Source organism: Gracilinanus agilis, chromosome X (genome assembly GCF_016433145.1).
Source record: "Gracilinanus agilis isolate LMUSP501 chromosome X, AgileGrace, whole genome shotgun sequence".
NCBI lineage: Eukaryota > Metazoa > Chordata > Mammalia > Didelphimorphia > Didelphidae > Gracilinanus > Gracilinanus agilis.
This window is the reverse complement of record NC_058136.1, coordinates 40,981,916-41,008,217: the sequence shown is the minus strand read 5'-3', so window position 1 is coordinate 41,008,217 and position 26,302 is coordinate 40,981,916. Positions and strand designations below refer to the sequence as shown.

General features: G+C 39.4%; 1 protein-coding gene across 1 annotated transcript in view; it reads right to left on the bottom strand.

The window, feature by feature from the left end:
• LOC123253653 (connector enhancer of kinase suppressor of ras 2-like) overlaps window positions 1-26,302 on the bottom strand; it is a 530,144-nt gene that overhangs the window by 41,903 nt on the left and 461,939 nt on the right. The window contains 2 exon segments of the mRNA XM_044682811.1: window positions 358-533; window positions 3,604-3,652. Of these exon segments, the coding sequence (XP_044538746.1) occupies window positions 358-533; window positions 3,604-3,652 (225 nt within the window).

The following is a 26,302-nucleotide window of genomic DNA, read 5'->3' as shown; positions in this document are numbered from 1 at the left end:
TGAATTATTTTCTAGTGCAAGCTATTTCCTCATTGGCTTGCCTCCTAATATTAGATACTGTTAGCAACCCATTGCTTATGCATTTGTCAGAAATGCCCTTCTTTAATTCAGCTGAGGATGCTCTGAGCCAGGGAGTATTTTTTTTAAACCCTTACCTTCCGCAAGGCAGAAGAGTGGTAAGGGTAAGCAATGGGGGTCAAGTGACTTGCCCAGGGTCACACAGTTGGGAAGTGTCTGAGGCCAGATTTGAACCTAGGACCTCCCGTCTCTAGGCCTGGCTCTCAATCCACTGAGCTACCCAGCTGCCCCCCTGAGCCAGGGAGTTTTGACAGATTCTTTTCTCTTTGATATGCTTACCTCTGGGTTGGTGTACCAGTATAGGGAAGAATCTTTTAGAATGAACCAGTATTTTCTCCATTTCTGGGTGAAGTAGCTTTTGCCGTCGTTCTTCTTCCACAGCCAGCCTTCACAGTCTCCGTGGCCCAGGTCTTTGCAAGAGATGCGTCTTCGGCTTCCACTGTTCCAGGAACTCCCTATGGGATGAAAAAAGCCAAGTAGGAATTCTTTTGGTCACTTTGCTACCCAGGATAGGGATATAACTGGAGAAAGCCAACCAAACAAAAAAGAATACTACTCTGGCCATTTAATCACTGCTAGGGTTGCACCAATCTATTAACACTCATCTAGTTCAACAATACCTGAAAAAAATTAGCTTCCATACAAACAGCCATATCTTCACTACTGCCAATAGGAAGCCATCCACTAATAAAAAGATTCATTCTTTCCCTAATACTAAGAAAAACCTTTGGAAATAACATTAGCAGCTACACTCAAGGATTTGTTCCAAAAAAGTTATATCTGCATAAGAGTCCAAAAACGTTTGTGCAGTTGAAAAAAACAAATCAACACTGCTTTGGACATCTGGTAGTTAGGAGGTTGTCCAAGATGTATTTTCACAAAAAATAGATTTGGTATGTTTCCCCCTTTGATCTCATTTTGCTCTTGGATGGCTAAGTTAAGTTAGTGGCTGGTGTGATTGACAGTTGTGGCAAACCCCACTAGGACAGCTCTTTGCAAAAGGAAGGGCTGACTATATAAATACAAGATTTAATGCTGAACCCTGCCAGACTGCTCTGCTGGGCTCCATCACTAACTCAGAGCCCAGGGAGATAGGACAACTGACTGATGAGGTCCATCCACCAAATCATTTTTTAGTTTCTGTTACTGTCACGTGCCAGCAAGAGATTTTGACCAAAGTCTTTGGGTCAGTAGTTCCATTCACAGGTACATAGCCTATAAACCATAAGTGTTCCTTTGGAATTTAATTTCAACTACAGTACAAGAAAAAACAATAATGCCTGCATCAACTCTCTTCTCAGCTTTTCTAGGACCCAAAGAGACTGTGACTAGAGTTGGCTGCAGAATTTGACCCTTTTTTAAAGTTCTAAACATCTTACTTAATAACCATGAAATTTCAGTTTCTCTTATATGAACCGAGTTCTTCCCTGGTGCCTGTATCACTGTTCCTGCAAAGCCTGAGGCAAATTTAATTACAGTATTAGACATTTTCGTTTGAAAAATCCAGTTTATGTTGTTACATTAATTATAATTGTCTTACAGCTGGGCAGCACCGTTAGACATTTGTAACACATTAAATTGCTTTTTTTTAACCCTTACTCCAGGGTCCAGTTTATAACAGTTTTGCTAACTGCCAGATAGACCATAGCAACCTAGGGGACACCCAGAACCCAGAGGCCTTCCCTGGCTTGTCCCTTCAGACACAGGATCAAGCCCATTACTGCGCAAAGCCCGTGTGCCTCCCCATGAAGTTTTTAAGCAGGAGGTGGGGGGCTTCTTTACAAAGCAGCAGCAGTTATGCTTTGCCCCCATCCTCAATTACCTCTTCTAGGTAATCATGTTTTGTTTTTTTATTAAGTCTCAAGAATGGCTTGGCCGTTTGAGCATCTCTTGGTTTGGCCACTGTTTCAATGAGTTAAAAGGACATTGCTCGCTCTTTGGGGTTGTTTCTTTTGGGGAGAGGCGGTTCCAGAAAGCAGTTGGCTTTTCATTTGATTACCTTAAAATTATAGACGATGACTGCTGGTGAACCTCAGAGAAACAATTACTTCTCCTTCCTTCCAGACAAATTTGAGGAGCATATAAATCATTTAATCCAGTGGAATCAAACTCAAAGAGAAGTAGGGGCCTCTAAGTCATACATAAAGCTGCATGCTGACTTGGTTTTTAAAATGTAATGTTATCTATGTTTTATTATATTTGAAAAATTATTAAATATCACCCAAGTACATTTTGTTTTTGTTGTTTGTCCTTCATTCTTTTGAAAAAATTTAAATCTCCACATCATAAAAGGCATTGTCTGACGAAATATATAATTATGTTTTTGGTGTTTCCATTTTTCAAGTCATTCTCTAGAGGTGAAGATTCACAATATTAATTCTGGAGCTGTATTTAATGTTCTCTTGCTTCTACTTGTTTCACTTTTCATGAACTTATGTAGTTCTTTCCAAATTCTGTTAAAATTAACCTGTTCATCATTTCTTATGGCATAGTAGTATTCCATCACAACCACATTCCACAATTTGTCCAGCCATTCCCTAGTTGGCGGACATTCCCTCAATTTCCAGTTCTTTGCCACCACAAAGAGAGCTGCTACCAATATTTTGGAACATACGGGTTCTTTTCCTTTTCCCCTGATCTCCTTGGGGAAAAGGATATACACAGTTTTACAGCTCTCTAGGGTATAACTCCAAATTGCTCTCCAAAATGGTTGGATCAATTCACAGCTCCCCCAGCAGTGTATTAGTGTCCCCACTTTTCCACATCCCCTCCAACATTTGCCATTCTAGCCAGTCTGATGGGTGTGAGATGATACCTCAGAATTGTTTTGGTTTGCGTTTCCCTAATCAGTAGTGATTTAGAGCATTTTTTTCACGTATCTATACATGGTTTTGATTTCTTCATCCAAAAACTGTCTGTTCATATCTTTTGCCTGTTTATCAATTGTGGGGAATTGTCCTTTGTTCTTAAAGTGGACTGATAACATCAGGGAGTGATGTCTTGACTTGTGCATGAGGAGTGTGGCAGGCTGCATGGGGCCCAGCAGCCTAGTGTTTGCCACCCTTGAACTAGTCTATTCCACTTATTTTGGAGAGAAGAAAACCGAGCCCCAGCAAAGGCAAGTGGCCTGCTTGAAGGTACATGGTGAGTTAGTGGCAGAGCTGGAATTTGAACCTCGGTCTTTGGACTCTCAGTCCATTATGTCATGCTGTCTGCCTCCTTTATGCACCAAGCACTGCTCAGGCTGCTTGAGGTCCCAGAAGCTGCTTTCCTTGGATTTGAGATATGCATATAGATTAGGAGGCTCCAGATAACTTTTTAAAGTCTGACTGTTAAATTCAAATCTTCCTCAACTTGCAAATTTTGGGAAATTCATGACAGGAAGACAATTTCTTAATTTCAGAAGACTAATCAGAAAACACGGCCCTTTCTACATGTTGAACATGACCCCATCTTTGTAGAAGAAAAAAGAGCAACAGATTAAAAAGCATTTTCAAATAACACAGAGTAATTTCTATAATTTACCTCTGGACCATTTCTTGGTTTTTTCTCTCAAGGAAGTGTAGTGAGAAGTCTACAAAAAAGAGAAAATGTGAATTAATAACAGTTCGTGCTTCATACAATAGTGATCATACTTATTAAACTATCATATCGTATGTGTTTATAACCATGGTTTTGTTCACCTCTGGCATCTCGAGAAATAGAAAAAATGAATTTTGAATGGCAGCAGATTTTAAAGGTGCATTCAGAGTAACAAGCTAATTGTACACAGAAAGAAAGAACCTGGTTTATTGGCTTACAGCAGACACTTGAATGCCTAAAGGTTGTATTTTGCTGATAATAAGCTAACATTTCTGCCTGTGAAGTAATAGATAAAAGATTTAGGCAAAAGCTCTTCGACAAAGCCCAGAGACATTTGGGGACTGAATCTTCAAATGGAAGTTGGGATACTAAGGTGAAAAAGTCCTTTCCAGGCCATTTGGCTTTCCTATGTTAACCTCTTCTTCTCATTGCTTTATTGTGTTTCTCTAAGAACTGGTGTCATTAACAAAATAACACCATTTTACATTTGAATAGCACTTTACATAAAGTGCTTTATATATTTTCAAATCACTCTCACATTTATTTTCTCATTTGTTTTCACAATGGGGCTTGGGCAGGAGAACAGAATGCCTATTATCTCCATTTCACAGATGAGGAAACTGAGACCCAATTCACATAGTAAGCTAGTGGCAGGAGATGGAGGACTAGATGTTTCCTCCAGTCTTCTTGACCTCTCAAACATCTTCTAAATTCTATGCAAGAGGTAAAACAATTAAAGCTGTCTCCAGACTAAGAAACAATGAATCCTAAAGAGAAACTATATAAAAGTATAGAATAATGTATTTTGAAGAGCAAAGGAGTTCAAAATGCAACCCAATGTCACATGCTTGACAAATCTCAGCCTAATCATTGGTGAAAAAAGATGTGCATTCAATAAAATAGAGGCATTTCAACAATTAAATTCAGAAGAGATATTCTTATAAAAAATACAACCAAGCAGATTCTTTGTTTTGCCAGGAGAAATACAAGAAAGATAAACAAAATTAATAACCATGAAGTTCCAAGTGATTCCATTCCTTCTCATCTGCTCCAGCAGGTTGTCCTGTCCATTATTCTTACTCTTTCATTCGCTGTCAATCTCTCCCTGTGTGCTGGTTCCTTCCCTACTACCTAAAAACATGCCCATGTCTCTTGTATCCTCAAAAACCTCATTTGACTCGTCCATCCTTGCTAACAGTCATCTTATTTTTCTTCTCTCTTGAAACCCATTGAGAAGAGTCTACAGTGGAGGACTTTATTTATTTTCCTCTCACTTTTTAAATCTTACAATCTGGCTTCCAAATTTATCAATGAACTGAAACCACCTTTTCCAAAGTTACCAATGGTCTATTCGTTGCCAAATCCAATGGCATTTTCTCTCAGTCCTCGTTCTTCTTGATCTCCCTGCAGCTTCTGACATTGTTGATCTTCTCCTTGATATTCTCTTCTCTCTAGGTTTTCATGACAATCCTTTTTCTTGGTTCTTCTTCTGCTCATCTGAACACACCTCAGTATCCTTTGCTGAATCATTATCCAGGTCATGCCTGTTAGCCATGGGTGTCTCCAGGATTCTTTCCTGGGCTCTCTACTCTCCCTATACTATTTCCCCTGGCTATCTCAGCAATTATCATGCATTCAATGATCATCTCTTTGCTGATGATTCTCAGATCCACTTAGCTAGTCCTAAACTCTCTGTTAACCTCCAGTCCTACATCTCCAACTGCCTACTAATTATTTTTAATTGGATGTCTTGTAGACATCTTAAACTCAACATGACCAAAACTGGACTCATCATCTTTGCTCCCAAACCTTTCCCCTTTCCAAACTTTCCTTTTGCTCTGCAGGGCACTACCCTTCTCTCAGTCATCCAAGCTCACAATCTTGATGCCATTCTTGACTCCTCATTCCTTGGCACTCATATTCAAGGAAGGAGGATTCCTTGAGTATTTAATTAAGAAAAGATAGGGTTAACAAGATGAAAGGGAGAAAAAAGAATGGCTATATTAAGCAAATCTCAAAAACTAGGGAAACAGGTGATAACAGTAGAGAAGGAGAGTCAGTGAGAACAGGGGTTAATGAAATTGAAGCAAAAAGAACTGAGGAGAAAAAACACTGCCTTTATAGAGGAAGAGGACCAAAACAAATCCTAATTTAATAAGTGAGAATAAGAGCTGGGCTGAGCTCTCACAGTCCCAGCTTCTTGACAGTCCACTACCCACTTCTCTAATGAAACTACCATTTTATGTCTCAGGGAATATTCAACTAATGATCCACAATATGCTATAAGGAAAAGCACAAGAATATCTATAACACTGAAACTAACCCAAAGAATTTCAACTCCAGGAATCTGAACTGGTTATGCTGACAAAAGGAAGCCTTAACATATAGCTTCTCCATTTTATTTGACATTTACATTATTACTTTATATTACCTACGTAGCCTCACCTTCCATCTTAGAATCAATACTGTGTATTGGTTCCAAGGCAGAAGAGTGGTAAGGGCTAGGCAATGGGGGTTAAGTGACTTGCCCAGGGTCACACAGCTAGGAAGTGTCTGAGGCTACATTTTAACTCGGGAACTCCCATCTCTGGGCCTGGCTTTCAATACATTGAACCATGTAAGCTACCGCCCATTTATATTTTTAAAAAATAAGACCAACTTAGTAACTTTAAACAAAGTAAGAAAGTCCCTCCTTGTGCCAAGACTAGGCCTGGAGGTGAGAAATAAAATGAATTCTTCTTCTTTTTCATTGTTTCCCATCTGCAATGTGTGTGTCCATGCACATGAACACACGCACACACCCTAATCTGCTTTAGTGCTTCATTCATTTTTTTGAGGAATATGACTAAGACCCAAATAACACTGAGCACAGAGTGGGGTGGGAAGAAGCCAATGAGGAGGACAGGCAGAACTGGAGGAGGCATTATGGGGAAAAAGAAACTTATGTGGGGGAAAACCTCCCAACTGGAATTGACCTACTAACTCCTAGTCACCCATTGCCACCCATCTCTTAGATACCTCAAAGTGAATATCCTAGAGAGGCTCTTTGAACTCAAGATGCAAAAAGAGAACTCATTATTTTTCCCTGCAACCCTTTCTACCTTATGAATGTTCCTGTTACAATAGTGTCTCCTTCCAGTTAGCCGGGCCTGTGATCTCAGTGTTATCCCGGGCTCTTCACTCCCACTCATGTTGTCAGATTTCACTATTTTCTGCTTTCATGCCATCTCCTGTATATATCCCCTTTACTGATCCAGTCACAGCCCTAGTTGGGGCCTTTGTCCCCACTCACGTTGATTACTACAATAATTTTCTACCTAATTTCCCTGTTTGGGGTCTCTCTCCACTCCACTCAGCTAACAAGGAGATTTTCCTAGAGTTCTGGCCATGGAGTGCCTCTGCTCATTGAGCTCTGGTTGGCTCCCTAACACCTCTGGGATCAAATCCAAAGGCCCATTAGGCATGCGAAGTTCCTTTGAGCATGGTCCATCCTCCTTTTCCAGTCCTCTTAAACCTTATTCCTCTTTACATACTCTAGAATTGAGTTACGCTGTCCTACCTGAGGTCTTTAAAAGACAGTACTCCATCTCTTGCCCTGGTCCTTTGTGTCTGGAATGCTCTGCCCCCTTCCCTCTGCTTCTTCAGCTGCAATCCTTTTTTCTGCAGGAGGTGATTTCCCATTTAAATTACCTTCATCTACTCTGTACCTATTTTGTATATACCAACTAGGTTTTACAGTGGTTAGAGCACTGGGCCTAGAGCCAGGAAGACTCAAATCCAGCCTCAGACACTCACTAGCTGTATGACCCTGGGCAAGTCACTTGACCTCTGTTTGCCTCAGCTTTCTCCCCTGTAAAATGAGGATACTGGCCTCCTACGGCTGCTGTGAGGATCAAATGAGAAAATCATTTTAAAGTGCTTGGCATAGTGCCTGACACATAGTAATAGGTGCTACATGCATGTTAGCCATCATCATTATTTTTTATTGCTGGGTTACTTACATGTTGTCTTCTCTATCAGAAGGCTGGGACTGTTGTGAGGATGGAAGGAAGCTTTCTTTGTACTCTTAGTGCTTACCACAATAGCTGGCTCATAAGAGCCAACTCGATCAATGCTCGCTGCCTGACTGATGACCTTCACTTCAAGACTAGCCTACATTCATTCATTATTCAGAGAAGCATTGGGTACATCCTGGCTGACTTCTAATCTAACTTTGGAAACGCAATGGATTAGCCATGTTGCTTCTTGCCCTGGTTCATTGGTGTATTTCGTTCTCTTTCCAGAAAATGGGAGATTTTTCCAAGCCATATGTAACATCTTCAGTATTGAGGCAGGCAACAAGTACTTGCCTATCGATCTTACATTAGTGCTACTCTAAGAACCTTTGAAGAAATGAATGAAATCAAGATGATTCCATTCATCTCCAGAGCACTGCAACCCATGAACTGGTTGCTTCATGGCAAATGTTTGCTAACAGGCTAATTAACCACTTTCTGTTCATGGTTAGGCCAGCTGCTCTTGCATCAATCAGTACATACTCAGGGAATAGAGGTTCATTCTAACGTTATCCTCAAACAGTTAGGGAGCTAAATATGTACATAAAACATATGTGTATGTATTTATACATAAGTGTACATGCATCATACTCCAAAATAAAAAAGAAATGATTGTGGGATTATGTGACTCATGTTCTCTTTCATTTGCTAATATGGATAAGCAAATGGGACTCTACAGTTCAGCCAGCTGTTTGGAGACAATACGAGGGGAAGATTTTTGTTTTAGAGCAATTGTGGAAAATAGTGAAAAGAGAATGCTTTCCCTGATTAAACATTCTTCTAACCTGCCCTGAAATTGAGTCCAAAATGTTGGAAAAGCTATTCTATTTTTGATGTTCAGGCGGGTCCGAATCTTTGTGACCCAATTTGGGGGTTTTCTTGGCAAAGTGGTACGCCATTTCATTCTCCAGCTCATTTTACAGATGAGGAAATGGAGGCAAACTGGGTTAAGAGACCTGCTTAGGGTCACACAGCTAGGTAATGCCAGCAGCTGGATTTGAACTCAGGATTCCTGACTCTGGTCTCAGTACTCTATCCACTATGCCACCTAGCAGCCCTAAGCTATAGCATCCCCAGGGAGACAACATAAACACAATAGAATTAGCATGACCAAGAACAGAGAACATATTAGGACATCCCAGTAGATGATACTACCTTTAGTCCAAGGGTTAAGATAAAAGTTTGAACCCTGTCTAAGTTTATGTAGGTATAAAAAAAGAATGAGAAATAAAATAGCAACCCAAGTTAGGGAAATCCTTGACTTCCCACGGAAGCTATTATTATTTTAAGATCAAGTGAACCCATCATTCTTATTTTGGGTTTGCATTTGCCATTCTGAGCAATAATGGATTGGTCATTACAATGCACAGAAAAGAAAGTGATTAGAATCTTCACTATTTGATGGTGAAATTGCCAGAGGATTGGTAGTAGGGAAGAGACTTGGACATCGCCAGGACTTGATGAATGCCCAGACGGATTTTTGATTGATTGGACATGAGGGAGACAAGACAAGGAGGGGGTATGTTTCACTGTCATTTACCTTTGCTAGGCATAGATGAGCACACAAAAAGACCGAGAAACATTGAACTGAGGGAAAGCATAAGACAAAAGCAATATTTCATTGTATTTTAACTCCTTTCCAGATGTAGACAGACAGCTGTGCTGTGGTGGCTAGAGAGGTGGCCCTAGAGTCAGGAAGACCTAGGGTCAAGACTCATTCTGGCTGGGTGACCCGGGGCAAAGCCTTTAACCTTTCAATGCTGTAGGCAAGTCTCTGAAGACTAGCTGTTGCCAAGAAAGTGCCAGTTCCTATTAGTAGAGAGAGTTCTCTTATCTAGGAGTTTGTTGTACCAATGAAATTGCAGTTCCCATCTCTATCCCTATCCCTTCAGAAGATGCAGAGGCATGTATGAAAGGTCTGGGGCCATCCTCCATGGCTTCTTTTTACTTAAAAAGATTGCCTGCATGTATGAGATGGGCCTTTTGAAGCCCTCTTTTAGACTTTAAAATGGCTTTGCACCCTGAAATGTTGGGCTATGGCTAGTGATTTCAGGTTGACACGAGCACTGTTTTAATGTGATTGTGGGTTGGATCGCAATGAGGTTAACTTCACTCTGTTCCTTCCCAAGCTAGCCCTCTTGTAAACTATGCCATTGTTCAGGAAAGGGACCAGATGAAATACAATGAACAGAAGAGTACAACTACATCCTCGCTCCTGAAAACCCGATTTAAGGCATGTGCCTTATTCATGGTAGACAGATAGCACAATTTGACATATACTGTGCACGCACACGTCAGATGGCACCCTTCATGTTTTCCCTGTACGGTACACATTTACATGCATCGTTAGGGGAATAACTGCTTGAAGTCCCCTTAATGTTTTAAAAGTTGTACTTGGGAAAGGGGAGAAGTAAACATTGCAAAAGGATCCTTACAGCTCTATTGAGTCCTTCCTCATCTTTCACAATGCACAGGCTTCTTACTTGTAAAAGCTCTGCAAACTCTCCTCCACTCCTTATTTCTGCCATCCAGAATTTTGTCTCTTTTTCTGTGTTCAAAGTGTCTCCTCCATTTCTTCCTACTATTCATTCTCTATACCCATACTTGGAATGATTCCTCTCCCTCTTGGCATCCTCCAAAATCTTCCATCTCCCTTAGATACACGCTTCTTGAGGGCCACTTTCTAGCTAGGATGAGCTATGATACTGTCTTATGAAAAGTGTTCTTAAAATGTTCCTAAGAACACAGACTATTTCCACTTAAGTACATAGAAACCATTTAAATATATTTTGGTGTTCTACGAGCAATCACTGTTTTTACAAAACAAATCTAACAGATGGGATTTGGCTCAAACAATCCCATTGGAAGCCAAGGGTAAAAATGAATTAATTTAATCTGTATTCTGGGCAGGACAATTAGACAAGGCACAGAGGATAGAATGAGGCACTTAAAAATGTGCTATTTACTCTCCCCTTTTGTGAACACTGGTGGTGACTTTGAAGTTCAGTAGTGGAAAAGGAGAAAGAAAGACCACACAAGGGAGATAGGAAGTCTCACCAATCATAAGTCCTAGAGATCTAAAGTCAGACTCAAAGATGCCACCAGTCAAATAAGCCACTTTTGGCTATCCCTCCATAAGATCGGGAATTTACAAAGTCAAATATTGCTTTTATTCCAGGAAGAGGAAATAAGATAGTGATAAAGAAAAAAGATGGCATCCCGTGGCTTCTTTTCTTTGACTCAGTTTTACTGAATCAGAGCAGGAAACAACAAAAAGAGATGCATGTTTAGAGGTGGTCTTGCCATTTGAGGAACAGAAAGATTTCAAACATGACCACAGAGAAGGTTGATGTAATTAAGCTGACACTAAATTCTAGAGTTTTAAATTTGTTCTGATGGTTGCATGAATGAGAAAGCAGAAATGAAAAGTCTCAACAGCTTGTGTAGACCATCCTCCAGGCACCCAAGGAGGAATATTACTTCTAAGGAATTAATCTCCAATCTAATTATATTAAATAATGTCCCTCCAGCCCTTGGGGTCCATCACTTCTGGAGGCTTTCCAGATACTATAGGTTTGCATTATTTCCATCCCTTTGTGTAATAGTACTGTTTTCTAGATCTAATTTATGGGTCATGACTGAAATCTGACTTTCCTTGGTTGGTTGAACTATTGTGGTCCTGGACCAATAAAAAATGTATGATTAGCACCATTGTTTTCACTACTAAACTAGCCACAGAAAAAGATAACATAGTGTCTAAGGCTAGAAGGATCCTTAGCTATGATGCAGTTTACTTCTTCATTTTACAGAAGAAGAAACTGAGTCTTAGAGAGAGGAACTATCTTATTCAAGATTATAGAGGTAATGAGTAGTCTGGATTTCAACTCAGATTCTCGGACTCCAAATTTCCCATTCCCCCACCCCCCACCATGCAGTCTATCATTTATGACTTAATCAGATTAAATGAAGAAGCATACTTTATGATTTCCCATAAGATAGGTTTGACTGCACACAGAGTTGTTGCTGTAGAACAATTCATAAGTGATAACTGCAGACAAGATGGAACGTCTCCAAACTCACAAAGACAGACTGTATCTAAATGAGTCCAGGGCAACCAGCTAAATAACAGAATTCTTTCTTTTCCTATGTGCCACATAGACATAGGGGTTGCCTGGGAGTCTGTTACCTGAACAAGGAGGTAAACCTTGGGGACATCAATCTTAAAAGTCTCTCTCTGGAATAAAGAGATTCTTTTTTGACATAATAAACACATGGAAATCTCATTTGTGCATTGTATCCATTCATGCAATTAAAATTTGTTTTAAAATATTTCCCCTGGAAGGTTGCCAGAGAGGATTAATCTACACTTTAAAAAAATCAAATGAAAACCAAACCATTAGCTCTTTATAAAGCTCAGCTTTATGAGATTTAATTAAGACATGATTTCATTTGTTCAGTAGGTTGAGTCTACTTTTCTCTTGATTTTACAAAGTGAAATGCTGCAACTTAAAGGACAATTTCCAGACATACAGTGTAAATCTGAAAAAAAGTCAGACTCTTAAGGAAATTGCTTAATCTTCAAAAGATTATCAGGAAATCCTCTCATAATCTTGCCTAAAGATTAGAAAGGGAATGACTCCAAGTGGATTATCTGAAGACCAGAAGACTTGAGGAGATGAAAGTATCATTTGGAACTGGTGCTAATGAAGACCCTTAATGTGGAGGTCCCAAATGAAATGGAAGACAAAGCAGTGGATAGAATGATCCCATTCTTGAAAATGTATGATATTGGAGGGGGGCAGAAGCTGGCAAGCATCTAGGAGATAACAGCTCAGGGTTTGAGTCTGCTTACTGTCCCTGATCATCCCAAGGGCCAGGTGCTTAACCACTCATAAAGAGAAAGCAAAGCACACAGGCAATAAGAATAAGAATAATAGTTACTTCAACAACTCCATTATCTCCTCCAGGGCTATTTTGAGTGAGAGCCAGTCTATCATCTATTTGTGCTTTGCTTCCTCTCCATGCATCCCTTTGCCTTTCCTCTACCTAGCACCTTACTGCTTTTCCTAGCTTGTCTCATTCCTCTAATCTTCCCTCCTTCACTTCATACCTTATTTGAACCTAGTACTTTGGGGAGCTCATCTTTTTGCCTCTGCAGGGTATGCTATCTGACTACAATGGCTTTCCTTTGTGTTCTTCAAACATGTCCTCTCTATAGTCATCAACTTTAAAAAAATTACATCCAATGAGCAAAAATGTGCCCTCTGTCTTTCTTATCCCAATGATACCTCTCCTACCCCTATCCTGCTTTAGGTGAGAATGAAAGGAAAACACAACCCTCATTAGAAACATGTATAGTCAAATAAAACAAATTTCAGCATTCTTCATATCAAAAAAAGTCTCATTCTGCCCCAAGTCCTTCACCTTTCTATTAAGAAGTGGATGATATGTTTTATCAAGAGCCCTCTGGAATTCGACTGGTCATTATGCTGATCAGAGCACCTAATTCTTTCAGAGTCGTTTGTCTTTGTTTTATTGTTGTCATTATATAAGTTGTCCTTCTAGTTCTGTTTTCTATCGGTTCATTCAGCTCTTCTTAGGTTTCTCTGAAACTAGCCCCTTAATCATTTCTTAAAGCACAATAGTATTCCACCACAACTTGTTTAGACATTCCCTAATTTATGAACCAGTGTCTAATTCAGGAAGAAAAGCTAGTATCTCACCTTAAAGGAATATAGGGTCACAGATGTCGCTTAATCCATTCCCTTTAATTAACAGATGAGGAAGCTGAGGTTTAGAGAGATTATGTGATTTGAGGATCGATGATATAGAATATTATTAGTTGATAGGGATCCTACAGGTTATCTCCTGCCTTCATTTTATAGGTCAAACAGCTAATTAATGTTAGACTGAAGACTAGGGCCCAGGACTCCTGACTCCCACTGCACCGTGCTGCCTTTGCTTATCATTGGATGGAACAGAGAGAAAGGGGTCTGTCCCTAACCAAATTTATCTCAATCAGTTCAGATTCAGCTAACAGCAGACTCCGTGGTTGGACAGAAGGCTGTCCATCTGTAGCTCTTCTAAACTGAGACTGTGGAAAGGGAGGGGTTACATAGGCGAGATGAGGACAAATGAGACAGCATTTCCATGCGTCTTGATGTGTGATACTTTGTATACAAATATGCTCACACATTTTATTTCCTTGACTGTGGAAAAGGACCTTGGCAAAAAGAAAGAAGTCTGATGGTTGGGTCATTTGAAAATATATTAAAAAATCCCCGAACCTGTTCCTTTCAAAAGAGATTATCTATAAGCTCCTATTGTGACAGAAAGGTACAAATTGACCCTATCTTTTTCTGCCTATTTTTCATGTGTCTCCTACCTTTCTATCTAGATTCTATTTACAAGCACAATAGCAGGCAGCACTTTTGCTGGCCTTGGAAAAAAATCTAAGGAATATCATGACTAATATCACATTTTAGCTACAGTATTTATGACCCTGCCATCTTAGGTTCAGCAGATTTCTTATGCACTAATAAAGTTTTGCAAGGAGATGTCCCAAATGACCTAGAGAGAATCTGATCAGTTGGCAGGCTAATTACCTACAGCATCTAAGTTCTTTATGGAAGTTTTTTTTTGAAAAGCTAGTTTGACAACTAATCAAATTCAGCCTGGTCATATCTTTCCACAAAAGATATCTAGATTCACGTTAGTGGAACAAATCCCTCCACAATCATGGTACCTTACATGAAGAACTAATTGTTTTTGTGAAATGCAAAATGTGGGCTGTGACTTTAGAGGACCTTAAGAAGGTAAGTTAGAGAAAAGAAGAAGGAACAATTGGAAAAAATGTTTCTGCATCTTATTAATTGATGGGAATTCCTAGTTAGGTGAAGAAATAACATCAAGGATTTCCAAAATACTTGCCAGTATCTTGAAAGGCTGTCTCGCCAGTGCCACATGTCAACTACTTAGCACAAAGAATAAAGCTAAAATAAAAGGAGGGTCAATTACCAAAATCACAAAATGCTATAAAGCTAAGCACACATTCCCATGGGAAGAGTGTAATTCGATTCCCTTTTAGCGTTCCAAAGTGAATGACTTTTGCCTTTCACTAAAAAGAAACAGACTGCAGAACTTGGAAAAACTGTATGTCTGACTCTAACGACAAATGCTAAATGAGTTTGTTAGACTCCCAGAACAAAAGCACTAGGATCTCAAAGGTCATCTAGCCAGATCCTCTCATTTTGCTAGGGGAGGAAACTGAGGTTCAGTGTAGAGAAGTGACTTTGCTCATGAAGCCTTCCCTCCCAGTAGTCTTCTCTCCCAGGAAGCATTTCCATCTCCTGGCAGGGATGCTGTCTCTTGCCTCAGTAAAGGCACTCTGTTTCTTTCTTCATATCAAAGGTTCTCTCAACTACTGGTCTCAGTAGGAAAAAAGTGTACTATTTTTCATACTAAAGTGCTTATGACTATCAAGAACGATAGGTGAGATTACAAATCCAGTAAATTAATGAAGTATAAAGAACTATGGCCAAAGTGAATCTCATCCACTCAGTGGAGATAAGAATGAACACACTATCAGGCTTATTTGAGAGCAAAGAAAAGGTAATCTGGAACATGCTTTCTCCTTAAATGTTTATATATATATATATATATATATATAGTTATCCTAACTTTACCACTTTTGTTTTAACCATTCAATCCCACCAGGGCTATCCTTGAATAGCTAAAAAGCATGACTAGAGGGGCCCTAGAATGGCCTTGTCTGTGACAATGTACCCTGATCCCTGTGATCACCTTTTCCTTCTTTAGAACTTTATTCACTTTGTTTAAATCATGGCTCTTTTTTAGATGCAGGAGAACAGTAACACTTGTACCCAACACAGAAGGTCCACAATCTGAACTCCTGGAATTCTCCCTGGGTTTCTCATTGCAAGGTAGTCTGGAGACAAACTCTAGAGCAGGTATTCTTCATATGGGTTCCGCATGAGTGGAGAAATTTCACAAAGCCCATGAACTTGGATGGGAAAAACGTCTATCTACATTTTTACTATCATTTCACTGAAACCTGGTATTTCCTTCAATGAAGAACGTAAGTAACAAACATGATTCTGAGCAAGGGGCCACAGGCTTCATCAGACTGCCAAAGGAACCCATGATGCAACAGTGGTTAAGAAGTTCTGTGCTGGAGTCTTTATATTCTCTGATCTGTGTCTGCTGGTTGCTTACTATGTTTTTGCTGACTGTTGGTGCCATGGTGAAAGGTGCCACGGAAGCTGCCAGCATTATTTACCTCTAACAACTAATAAAAAAGTAAACATCTCTCAACCCTCAGGACTCTCTCTCTTGTATTCTGGGCTATTGGTGGCATATTTAGCGAGTTTAAAATTCCATCAGGTTTAAGAAAAATGAAAAGATGTAATAAAGGTAAATTTTGTAGAGATCTCAAGCAAAACTCCTCAAGATGCATTCATACATTTCCATGCACTCGAGTAAAGTGAATTTGCAAACAACATTTTCAGCTTGTAATTCAATTGCTGACTTTTGAAATGATATCTCTAAGTATTGAATGAGGTCATTCTTCCCTAGGCTTTTTGATCTAGCATACCAACACTCTCAACTGCAGGCATGAATAAATGAATAGGTTGACTTGAATGCAGTTTTTGGGCTGTCAAAAACATTCCTAAAATTAATGATTCTAAGGCAAATATTCTTCTCTAATGGTTCAGTCTTTTAAAAAAGATTGTGTAAAGATTTTCAGTAATTAGACTAATTAAGAGGACAAAATTGGACATTTTGCTATTTTTCCTTTTATGGTGACTAGATCAAAAATCATTAATTAATCCATTATTTATGAAGCTTCCTGCTTGGAAAAGTTGAGAAGAGAAAAAAAAATTGAGTCAGACACTGCATAATAGTTGATGCCTAATTGACATATGTTAAAGGGAAACTAGATCAACAGATGAGGAAAGAGAGAAAGCATAATATAAGCTGAAACCCACATATCCTGATGCATTCTATCAGGGAAAATGATTTCTTTGGATCAGCAGGGACTCTCAACACTACTGTAATGAGCAAAGGGCTACCTGAAGGTCCTCTAGCCTCCCCTTATCCTCAGGACCAGAGTTCTCTCACTCTCACCTCTCCTTCTTCTATGGAAACCTGCTACTAGGAAAGAATCATTGCCACTAAAGTATACATAGCCCATGAGGCTTAGTGTGTTCTATCTCACAAGGGTATTTTGGTTTATTGATTAATTTAGAATATTTTCCATGGTTACATGATTCATGTTCTTTCCCTTCCCTCCTCTCACCCCTCTCCCGTAGCCGAAGCACAATTCCACTGGGTTTTACATGTGTCATTGATCAAGACCTATTTATTATTGATATTTGCACTGGAGTGATTGTTTAGACTCTACATCCCCAATCATATGAGGGATATTATATTTTAACAGAAGACAAATCTAATGGTCTAATCAGTGCTCATGGGTTTAAGCCTCACCTCTAATCATATGATTATTCAATTAATCAAAAAACATTTGTTAAGCATACATTGTATGCCAGGTACTGAGTTAGGTCTTAGAGATATAGAGACAAGAATTAAATAATCTCTTCCTTTAAGGAATCCAAATCTGAGAGAGCACATGTGTCCAAAGGGTGAGCATATCTCCTGGTTATGTGTTCTTTCTTAAGTCTTTGGTGGGCTTTTTTTTTTGGTTCAAAGGAGTCACATGTCTTGAAGTTGTTTCCTTCATTGGGCTGCTATCTTTCTACATTCATATGTGTCTGTAAGTGTTTATTTCTCCCGTATCTTCCTCTGTTTCAGGTTGGATGCATTGTCTCTTACTGGTCTCTTCTTTCCAAAGACATGGTCTTGGAAGGTTGGAAGTGGTGGCAGGATAGGGAGAAGGAAGAGTAGAACAAATTCTCTCAATCTCTACCCCACAATAGTGATTCCCTCTCATGGTTCTGTTTCAAACTGGAATTTTCATGTCTGGGCTGGATCCTTCTGGACTTATCAGGAATGGATTAGCTGCTACTTTATACAAAGGTTCAATCACATTGCTTTCTTTCTTGACCAAAGAGACTGATTCCTCATAAAGAGATGAATTGTATAAAACATTATTTCCGTATTTAAAACTTTATTATATATACTGATTGATTTGAGTTGGAAATGGCACTTCATCATTACATAAAATGTATTATATATATATGTACATATATTTACATATACACACACATATAAAATAAATCCAAGATAATTTATGTAGGGAGGAACTAGCAACTAGGAGGGAAGGAATCAGAGATGCTCTCACACAAAAGATGCCACTTGGACTGAGCTTTGAAGGAAACTAGGGATTCTAAGAGGCAAAGTTGAGGAGGAAATGTCTTCTAGGTAGGGGCTACAGCTTGTACAAAGGCATGGAAAAGAGAGATGCAGTGTCATGTGTGAGCTACAGTATGAAGACTAGTTTGGCTTCAGTCCGCTCTAATGCTTCGGAGCTCCAGTTCTGAATTACTAAATCACTGTTGGACATTTCCACCTGGTTGTCTGGTGATATGTCAAATTTAGTATGACCAAAATGGAACTCATAAGCTATACCCTGATAGATATCTAAATATCTAGGGTTATAACCTTGGAATTATTCTATTCTTGACTTTCCCTCATGTTTTATTATATTTGTTATTATATTATTTATTAGATTTTTAAGATTTATTAGATTATTTATTAGATTGTGAGCTCCTTGCTCACTTCTTTATATCTTTAGCACTTAGCACAGTGCCTGGCACATACTGGCCACATCATATATCCTTATTGACTGACTGAAGTCTTCTCCTCTGTTCCCCTCTATTCTCTTACATAGCTATAACTATAACATAGCTATAACTCCATCACCTCTCATCTGTATTATTATAATGGCTTTGTAATTGGTCTCCTTGTTTCTAGGAACTCCTATTTCCAATCCATTCTGCACAGAGCTGGCAAAGTAATCTTTTTGAAACACTGACTGAACCACGCTACTTCTTTAATCAAGAACCTCCAGTGGTTCCTCATCATTTCTAGGAGAAAACAGAAGTTTCTTAGCCCTTAAAGTCCTTCAGAACATGAGTCCAACCTACCTTCCCCTACTTACTTCATACTACTCCCCTTCTGCACATTTGACTTCAGGAACTGGCCAATAGGATTTAAGCAATGGCAGAGGTTTACCATCATTGGGAAGGTGTGGGAATGATGAAGTGGGAGTATGTTAAAACATTGAGGAATGAATCAAGATAGGTAATTTTTGTCTGTAGAAGGTCAGCCTGTGGGTGGACTATTCTTACCACATTTCTGGCAGATGTCTGTAGCTGGAAAGGGAAGAGGGAATTCAATAAATATTTATTGAATTGAACTGAATTAACCCAAAGCAATGACTAACTCTAAAGTGTTGTAGGGGTCTGCAAGCTTAGAAGAAGATTTGGGGAAGGCCAAGGGCCTTCTCAACATCCCAGAAATCCAACTCTGGAGAAAATAGGCCATTCTGCTTGGGTATTTGCAGTCTTCTTTAGGACAAAACACAATGATATTATCATTTTAAATAAATTCTGCTTGGTCATTTTTATTCAGAGCCTATAGACTGACAGTTCCATGACAGGTATCAGCCAAAACAAGAAAACTTAATGTAATCTTTTGATTGGGGGGTGCTATTTAATTTTTATATTTCCTTTATTATATGGAAACAGTTTGCCAACTATTTTCAAAGGAAAGAAGACGATTGTTTTCCCTATTTCCACTCTTACTAAAACAACTCAGCTGAATGAATAGCTACTGGCATTTTGTTGTGTCTAAACAAGTGGAAAATGGGTAGCAAGCCACAATTCAGATATATTTCATGAGAAGAAAGTTTGTGGCTTTAAAAAAAAAAGCCTGAAGAAATCTCTGTTGAAAATGCTTATATCAAATGGCATCACTGATCCTATTCTAAATGCCTAGGGGGAACCTTCTGGGGGGGTGGCCTGCACCTTAATATTAGGCTGCTGGGTGATAGGAGAATTTGAGTTAGCTGTCTTGGAACAAAGTGAAGAGCTTTTGCAGGGCAGCTGCTTCACACACCAAGCAGCCAGGGATTCAGCCAATCACTGCATTGGATTTGGTGGCATATTCTCAAAGTGAGTACCCCAGGGCTCTCTTGGACAATGGTGGTACAGGATTTCCAACCATAAAGGCCCTTCAGGGAAAACTCATTGCCACTAGCTGCCTGAAGGGAACATTTGGCATCTCTAAGCAGTAATACACACACTGGCTGACCCAAAATACAAGTTATAAGGAAAATAGACCGTTTCTAAAGTAAAGATAATAATAGCTACCATTTATATAGCACTTGAAGATCACAAGATTTGAGTTACTGAAACAAAGTTATAACCCAAAACAAATGTAGTTAACACAAACATTGTCTTATTAGATGGGTTCATAATAAGAAGTATTGGACAGACTCCAGTCTTTTAGACTTTTAGACAAAATATCTCTTTTGGTTACTCTTTTTACCCTTTGCCTGAGAACCTAACAGAGGTATGTAAGTACATGAAAGGGAATTCATTTTTCTCTTTTAAAAACATATTGCTCTTCCTCTCTTTTATTTTTATAAAAGTCTGTATTTCCCATTGTATCCTTCAGCCTCCTCCCTCCCAGAGAGCTATTCTTTATAATAACGATTTTTTAAAAAAGGAAGAAAAAAGTTCAACAAAATTAACTATCATATAAAAACATCTCATATTCTATTAGTTAAACACACCCAGCCTCCCACCTCTCCAAAGAAGTAGAGGCAGGTGGTGGTGGGAGATGTGTTCTCAAATCTCTTCTATGGGACCAAGTTTGGTCATTATAATTTCTCAGTACTCATTTTCGATTGTTTCATTGTTACTCTTTTCCCCCCTATTGATGTTGTTGTAGTCATTTGTATATTATTGTTTTCCTGGTTCTGCTTACTTCACTTTGCATTAGTTCATAGTCTTTCCATGCTTCTCTGTATTCATCATATGCATAAGTTCTTACAGCACAGTAATATTTTGTTACATTTTATGTGCCTCAGTTTACCTAGGTAATCCCCATCCTATGGGTATCTACTTTGTTTCCAGTTCTTTGCCACTACAAAAAAGTATTGCTATAAATATCTGGGCATTTATTTTATGTCTGAACCAATTTGTACCTTCACCATTAATGCAACAATGTGCTTGTCTTTTGACAACCTCTTCAACATTTGACACTGTGGAGTAGGGGAGATTATGGGATCTTATGCCTCCTGTACCAGAAATCTAGGACAGAGACAATCTTAGCATTCAAATTAAAGTGGAAGCATACAGGGCAGACTGTTTTAATGTTCATAGGATCAGAGGTTTGGAGCTAGAAGAGACCATAAGGGCCATCAGATCTAGCTTCTTCTTTTTATAGATAAGGAAACTCAGGTCCCTAGAAGGGACGAGAATTTCCCAAGGTCACGAGTTAGGAAATCCCAGAATCTGAATCCCACGATCTCCAAGATGCAAAAAACTACCGAGGAAAAAGAATCCCTCTCTATCATACTTGATAAATAATGGCAGAGTCAGCATTAGAACCCATTACTTCTCACTCTAGACCTGGTGCACAGGGCACATCTAGTGAGAGAATGTATATGCACTTTTTAAAAACATACATGCTAAACAACAGCTTTAGCATTTTTTTCTGGGGGAAACTGGGACTGAGAAGGGTATTGACAATTAGAGTTTTGGCACTGAAGAACTTGTTCAATACAGTGGGCTAATGAGAGTGACTCACATGTTGAGAATCTAAAATACTTTTGGATGTTCATTATGATGCTGTCCTCAGGGCCCCTGCTATGAGGCAATCTCATAATGGGCTCCTTTTGGTACCTGGTTAATTGAATTCTTCTTAATAGGATCCAAGCTGGATTCACCTATTATAAAATTCCAGAGTGAATTTCCTAAGAATCAAGCTGGACTATTCTTTCTCTGTGCAAGTCCTTTGTTGTCTGAAAGTCTGGCCATAACCCTTGTGTGGGAACATTCAAATCATTCTGGCTTATACAAAATAATCTCAGAGCCTCTCACACAATAACTCCAGGAAATAATGGTTGGCTCTTGGCTCAGCTTTCTCTGTCTTTGGGGTTTTTTGGGCCTGTACCTTATCTTTACCTATCTCCTCTTCTTCCTTCTCCCTTTCATTTGAAGTGGGTATCTCATTAATCAAGGAAAGGCAACTCTAAGAAAACAATCCAAAAAGAACTGCTAGAATTCGAGATCCAAGTATCAACAAGCACATGAGAAAGTGTTCTAAATCTCTAATAATTAGAGAAACGCAAATCAAAACAACTCTGAGGTATCACCTCACACCTAGCAGATTGGCTAAAATGATAGAAGGGGAGAGTAATGAATGTTGGAGGGGATGTGGCAAAATTGGGACATTAATGCATTGCTGGTGGAGTTGTGAACTGATCCTTCTGGATGGCAATCTGGAACTATGCTCAAAGGGCTATAAAAGAATGCCTGCCCTTTGATCCAGCCATACCATTGTTGGGTTCGTACCCCAAAGAGATCATAGATAAACAGACTTGTACGAAAATATTTATAGCCAAGCTTTTCGTGGTGGCAAAAAACTGGAAAATGAGGGTATGCCCTTCTATTGAGGAATGGCTGAACAAATTGTGGTATATGCTGGTGATGGAATACTATTGTGCTCAAAGGAATAAAGAACTGGAGGAATTCCATGGGAATTGGAAAGACCTCCAGGAATTGATGCAGAGTGAAAGGAGCAGAGCCAGAAGAACATTGTACACAGAGACCAATACACTGTGGTAAAATAGAATGTAATGGACTTCTGTACTAGCAGCAATGCAATGACCCAGGACAATTCTGAGGGATTTATGGAAAAGAACTGCAGGAGTGGAAACACAGAAGAAAAGCAACTGCTTGAACACATGGGTTGAGGCGGACATGATTGGGGATGTAGACTCAAAACTACCGCAACTATCAACAATTTGGAAATAGATCTTGATCAATGACACATGCTAAAACCAGTGGAAATTCGCATCAGCTATGGGGGGAAGTTGGGTGGTGAAGGGGATGGTGGGAGCATGAATTATGTAACCATGTTAACTTTTCTAAAAAATAAATATTATTAAATGTTAAAAAAAAGAAGTCGAGATCCAAATTCAGCCAATCCCTGGCTAACCCTAAAAGCAAAATGGCAAAGACTTCTCCTTGGGGCACTTTTTCAAACTCTAATTACAACAATCTTCTAGGATAGAGAGGTGCTCCCAGGCCCCCAAAAGAGTTAGGCAAAGGAGATAGCCCATATCTCTTCTAAAAAACTCCCTCGCTCAAGTGTGCCCAGCTTTACCGTCTTCAATTGTTTTTTGTACTTCTATGTCTGAGTGCCTTTAACAAACACACTCAAAAATCTACTCCAGGTCAAATGCCTCTTAAGCCTGCTGACTTAAGGGGGCAAAGAGGCTAGTTCTTCACCATTCCTGGCTTCAGAAGCATTTTGACAAAGCATTGACCTGAAGTTTTATCCAATAGTTCAGTGCTCATACAAATGACCCAAACTATGGGTGACAAAACACTCAGTGCTTAGGACTCATCCCCTGCTCTCTCTCTCCTCCTCCTTCTCACTTCATGCTCCAGTTATTCCAACATTTTCATAATTTTTATATTACTGTAAATTTGATATGTCCAAGTTCATGCAAATCATTCCCTCATAGTACCAGAGGCAAGAGCAAACTACTGAATAAGTTAGGAACTTGACATGGTAGGTTCCATCAGGACGGTGTCCTACAAAATGAAGTAGGTTTGAACAGCCAAGGAAAAATGCTCTGAACAGCCCCCAAATGGCTCAGCTTTCTCCATTATAGGTTGAAAGAAAAATATGCTGAGTTGAAGTTTATATCCTAAGATTCTATCCTTTGGGGGTGTGGAGTGGCATTTATATTAGTGTCCTACTTTGGCTAATAGGTGGTTTTATCAGTGGAAATCACATTAAAGAAGATGTTGAATGTTTAACTGCTGCATCCAGAGTACCACTGGGGTCTTTCTATTTGGCTTGCAGTTAAACCCTTTTCTATGGATCATCTCTTCATTTAGAATGTGGGTTTTTGACAGCAGGAACTGCCACATTTTTCTGTTTACATCACCAGTGCTTAGCATGGTGTTTTGCAGATAGCATTTAATAAATGGTTTTCATTCATTCAGGCTGAATCTAGTTCATCCCTTGGTGGCCAGCTCTCTGGTAATGAGCCTCTATGCATTTAACTATGCTAGTCCAACAAGGGCACATCACCTGACTTGCTTGAATCCTGAACCACCTTCATGCCACAATAAAGTGAGACTACCATGGAGAAATAAGAGGAAAAGGCATAGTCCCCATTTATATCATGTTTGATTGTTACAAAGCACTTTAAGGAGAGAGAGTCTCTCATTTAAGCAGGTAGGAGATTTGAAGACCAATCCTTTCCGGGTTCCTTCTCCCTCATGAAAATGCCCCTATTTTTAGGTCTTATTCTTTCAGAAGCTATAGGCTGACAAGAGCTAATCTGATGAACTCTTTCACCCTAAAGGATCTTTGACCAATAATGGATTAATGGTGAACCCTTCCTAGCTGACATTTGCTCTGTTACCTGTGGCTTTCCATACGTGACTCCATTTTGTTGAGAAATATGGGCATCCCAGACCTTATTGAAGGGTCTAGTACAGAAGGCATTTTGGGGGCATCATGGCTTTTGGGTATCAGAGGATATGTGAGTCCACTCTTGCTTCAAGAATGAAGATTTAACATTTTATTACCAGAGAGCAGTCTGAAGGTACGATCAAACAGAATGCATTGGGACTTTTTTTTTGTACGTGAAGGTGCAGGGCTTGCCAAACAACCTTCTCTCAGATTAAATTGGGCATAGTGCTACCTTTGATATGCCAAACTAAATTTGCAGGAGGAAACGGGGGAAAAGCACCTGGGCCTTTTTCTTTGTTTTTGTAAATTGCCATGAGTTCTGAGTTCCAAGAACCGCAGGGTAACAAAGAAAGTTTCTCTTCTATTTGTGACATGAGCTGCGGGTGTGAACAGCTCTATGGAACAGTAGTCAGGAATCAAAGCGGTTGATGGTCATTGCTTCAGAAACATGTGATTAGCATAATTTTGTCATTGTAGGTATTAGCATTTGAATTTCACTGCCTGCAGAATACTAGGCAGAGAATTAGATGTGTATTCAGGCACAATCTCTGCTCTCACAGGGATTTACAAAGGGACAAATATGCCTGCATTAACCTCGCCAGATGATGGTAAAGAAGAGACATTTTTGATAGGAAACTACTTCTAGGAAGAATGAATTGTAAAAACAAAGCTTCACCCATATTCATTCAGTCAAATTAAAATTAGTGTTTGAGAACGTGAAGATGGGCCAGGACCACATATGCTCAGAAGCCAATCCTGATGGGAAAGCTGATCTTACCTCACTAGTTGTTAGTACCTTTCCATCCTCACATTCTCATGTATATTCGTATCTGTTTACCTGGTGGTGTCCTGCAGTAGAACATAAGCTTCTTGAGAGCAGGGACTACATTTGTTGTCTTCTGAGTCCCAGTGCCTAGAACTTTTGGGAGCGGGGGAGAGGCAAGGCTTTGATTTGTGATTTCTATGGGGAGCTTTCTTTGAGAAAATGCCTTCTACCAATGCGGGTTGACACAAGCTCTGCAACCTAGCTTTAGAGAGCTGCCTGGAGCACTGAGGAGATGAGTGACTGGTACAGGATCACACAGATAGCATGTATCAGAAACAGGCCATGAACCCAGGCAGTCCTGATACCCTAACTGGCCTTTATTGAGTCATACTACCTAGCACACAGAAGGTACTCAACACTTTTTTATTTCTTTCATTCACCCCAAAGGAAATGGGATAGGAATTAGAGGTGACTATAGGGCCTTGGGTTACCCAAAATATGAGAGGATTTCCCCCTTGTTCTTAGCCCCTCCCTACTAAACTACCTAGGAGTCAAGCAATGTGTGGGTATAGGAGGAGACTTTTCTAGTGAGGCAGTGTCTTTTCCCCATTATTGGGAAGAGTAATGATAGGAGAGTCCTGGATGGCAAGAATTATTGGTTGCTCTGGGTGCCCACTAATTTCCACGACTAGCCTAGGCTAAACGGCACTCAGCTTAGCTGGCTGATTAAATGTAGAAGTCTAAAGGGTCCTTTTCTACCTTGAAAGTTTTATGATTTGGATTATGCTTTGTTAACACGGTCAGTATGTATGTCACATATTCTTGCTCAGCGTGTCTATAAATTACCCATTAATTCAAGATTTAACTGTAGGGAAACTTTAGAGCATTTCTCAGGAGACCATACTTTCAGAACAATACATGTAGAGCAAATGTAAATGGCTATTTATTACAATAAAGCCGAAGTCTATGTCGAAATAATGTCATTTGTTCTTAGGATTTATTTAAATGCTGTTGGAGGCATCTTGCCACTAATGTAAAATATCTTTGGAAACTTGTCATCATTTCTGCCCTTGTTTTCTTCTGAATCTGACCAAAAGATTCAATTCTAATAGCTCAG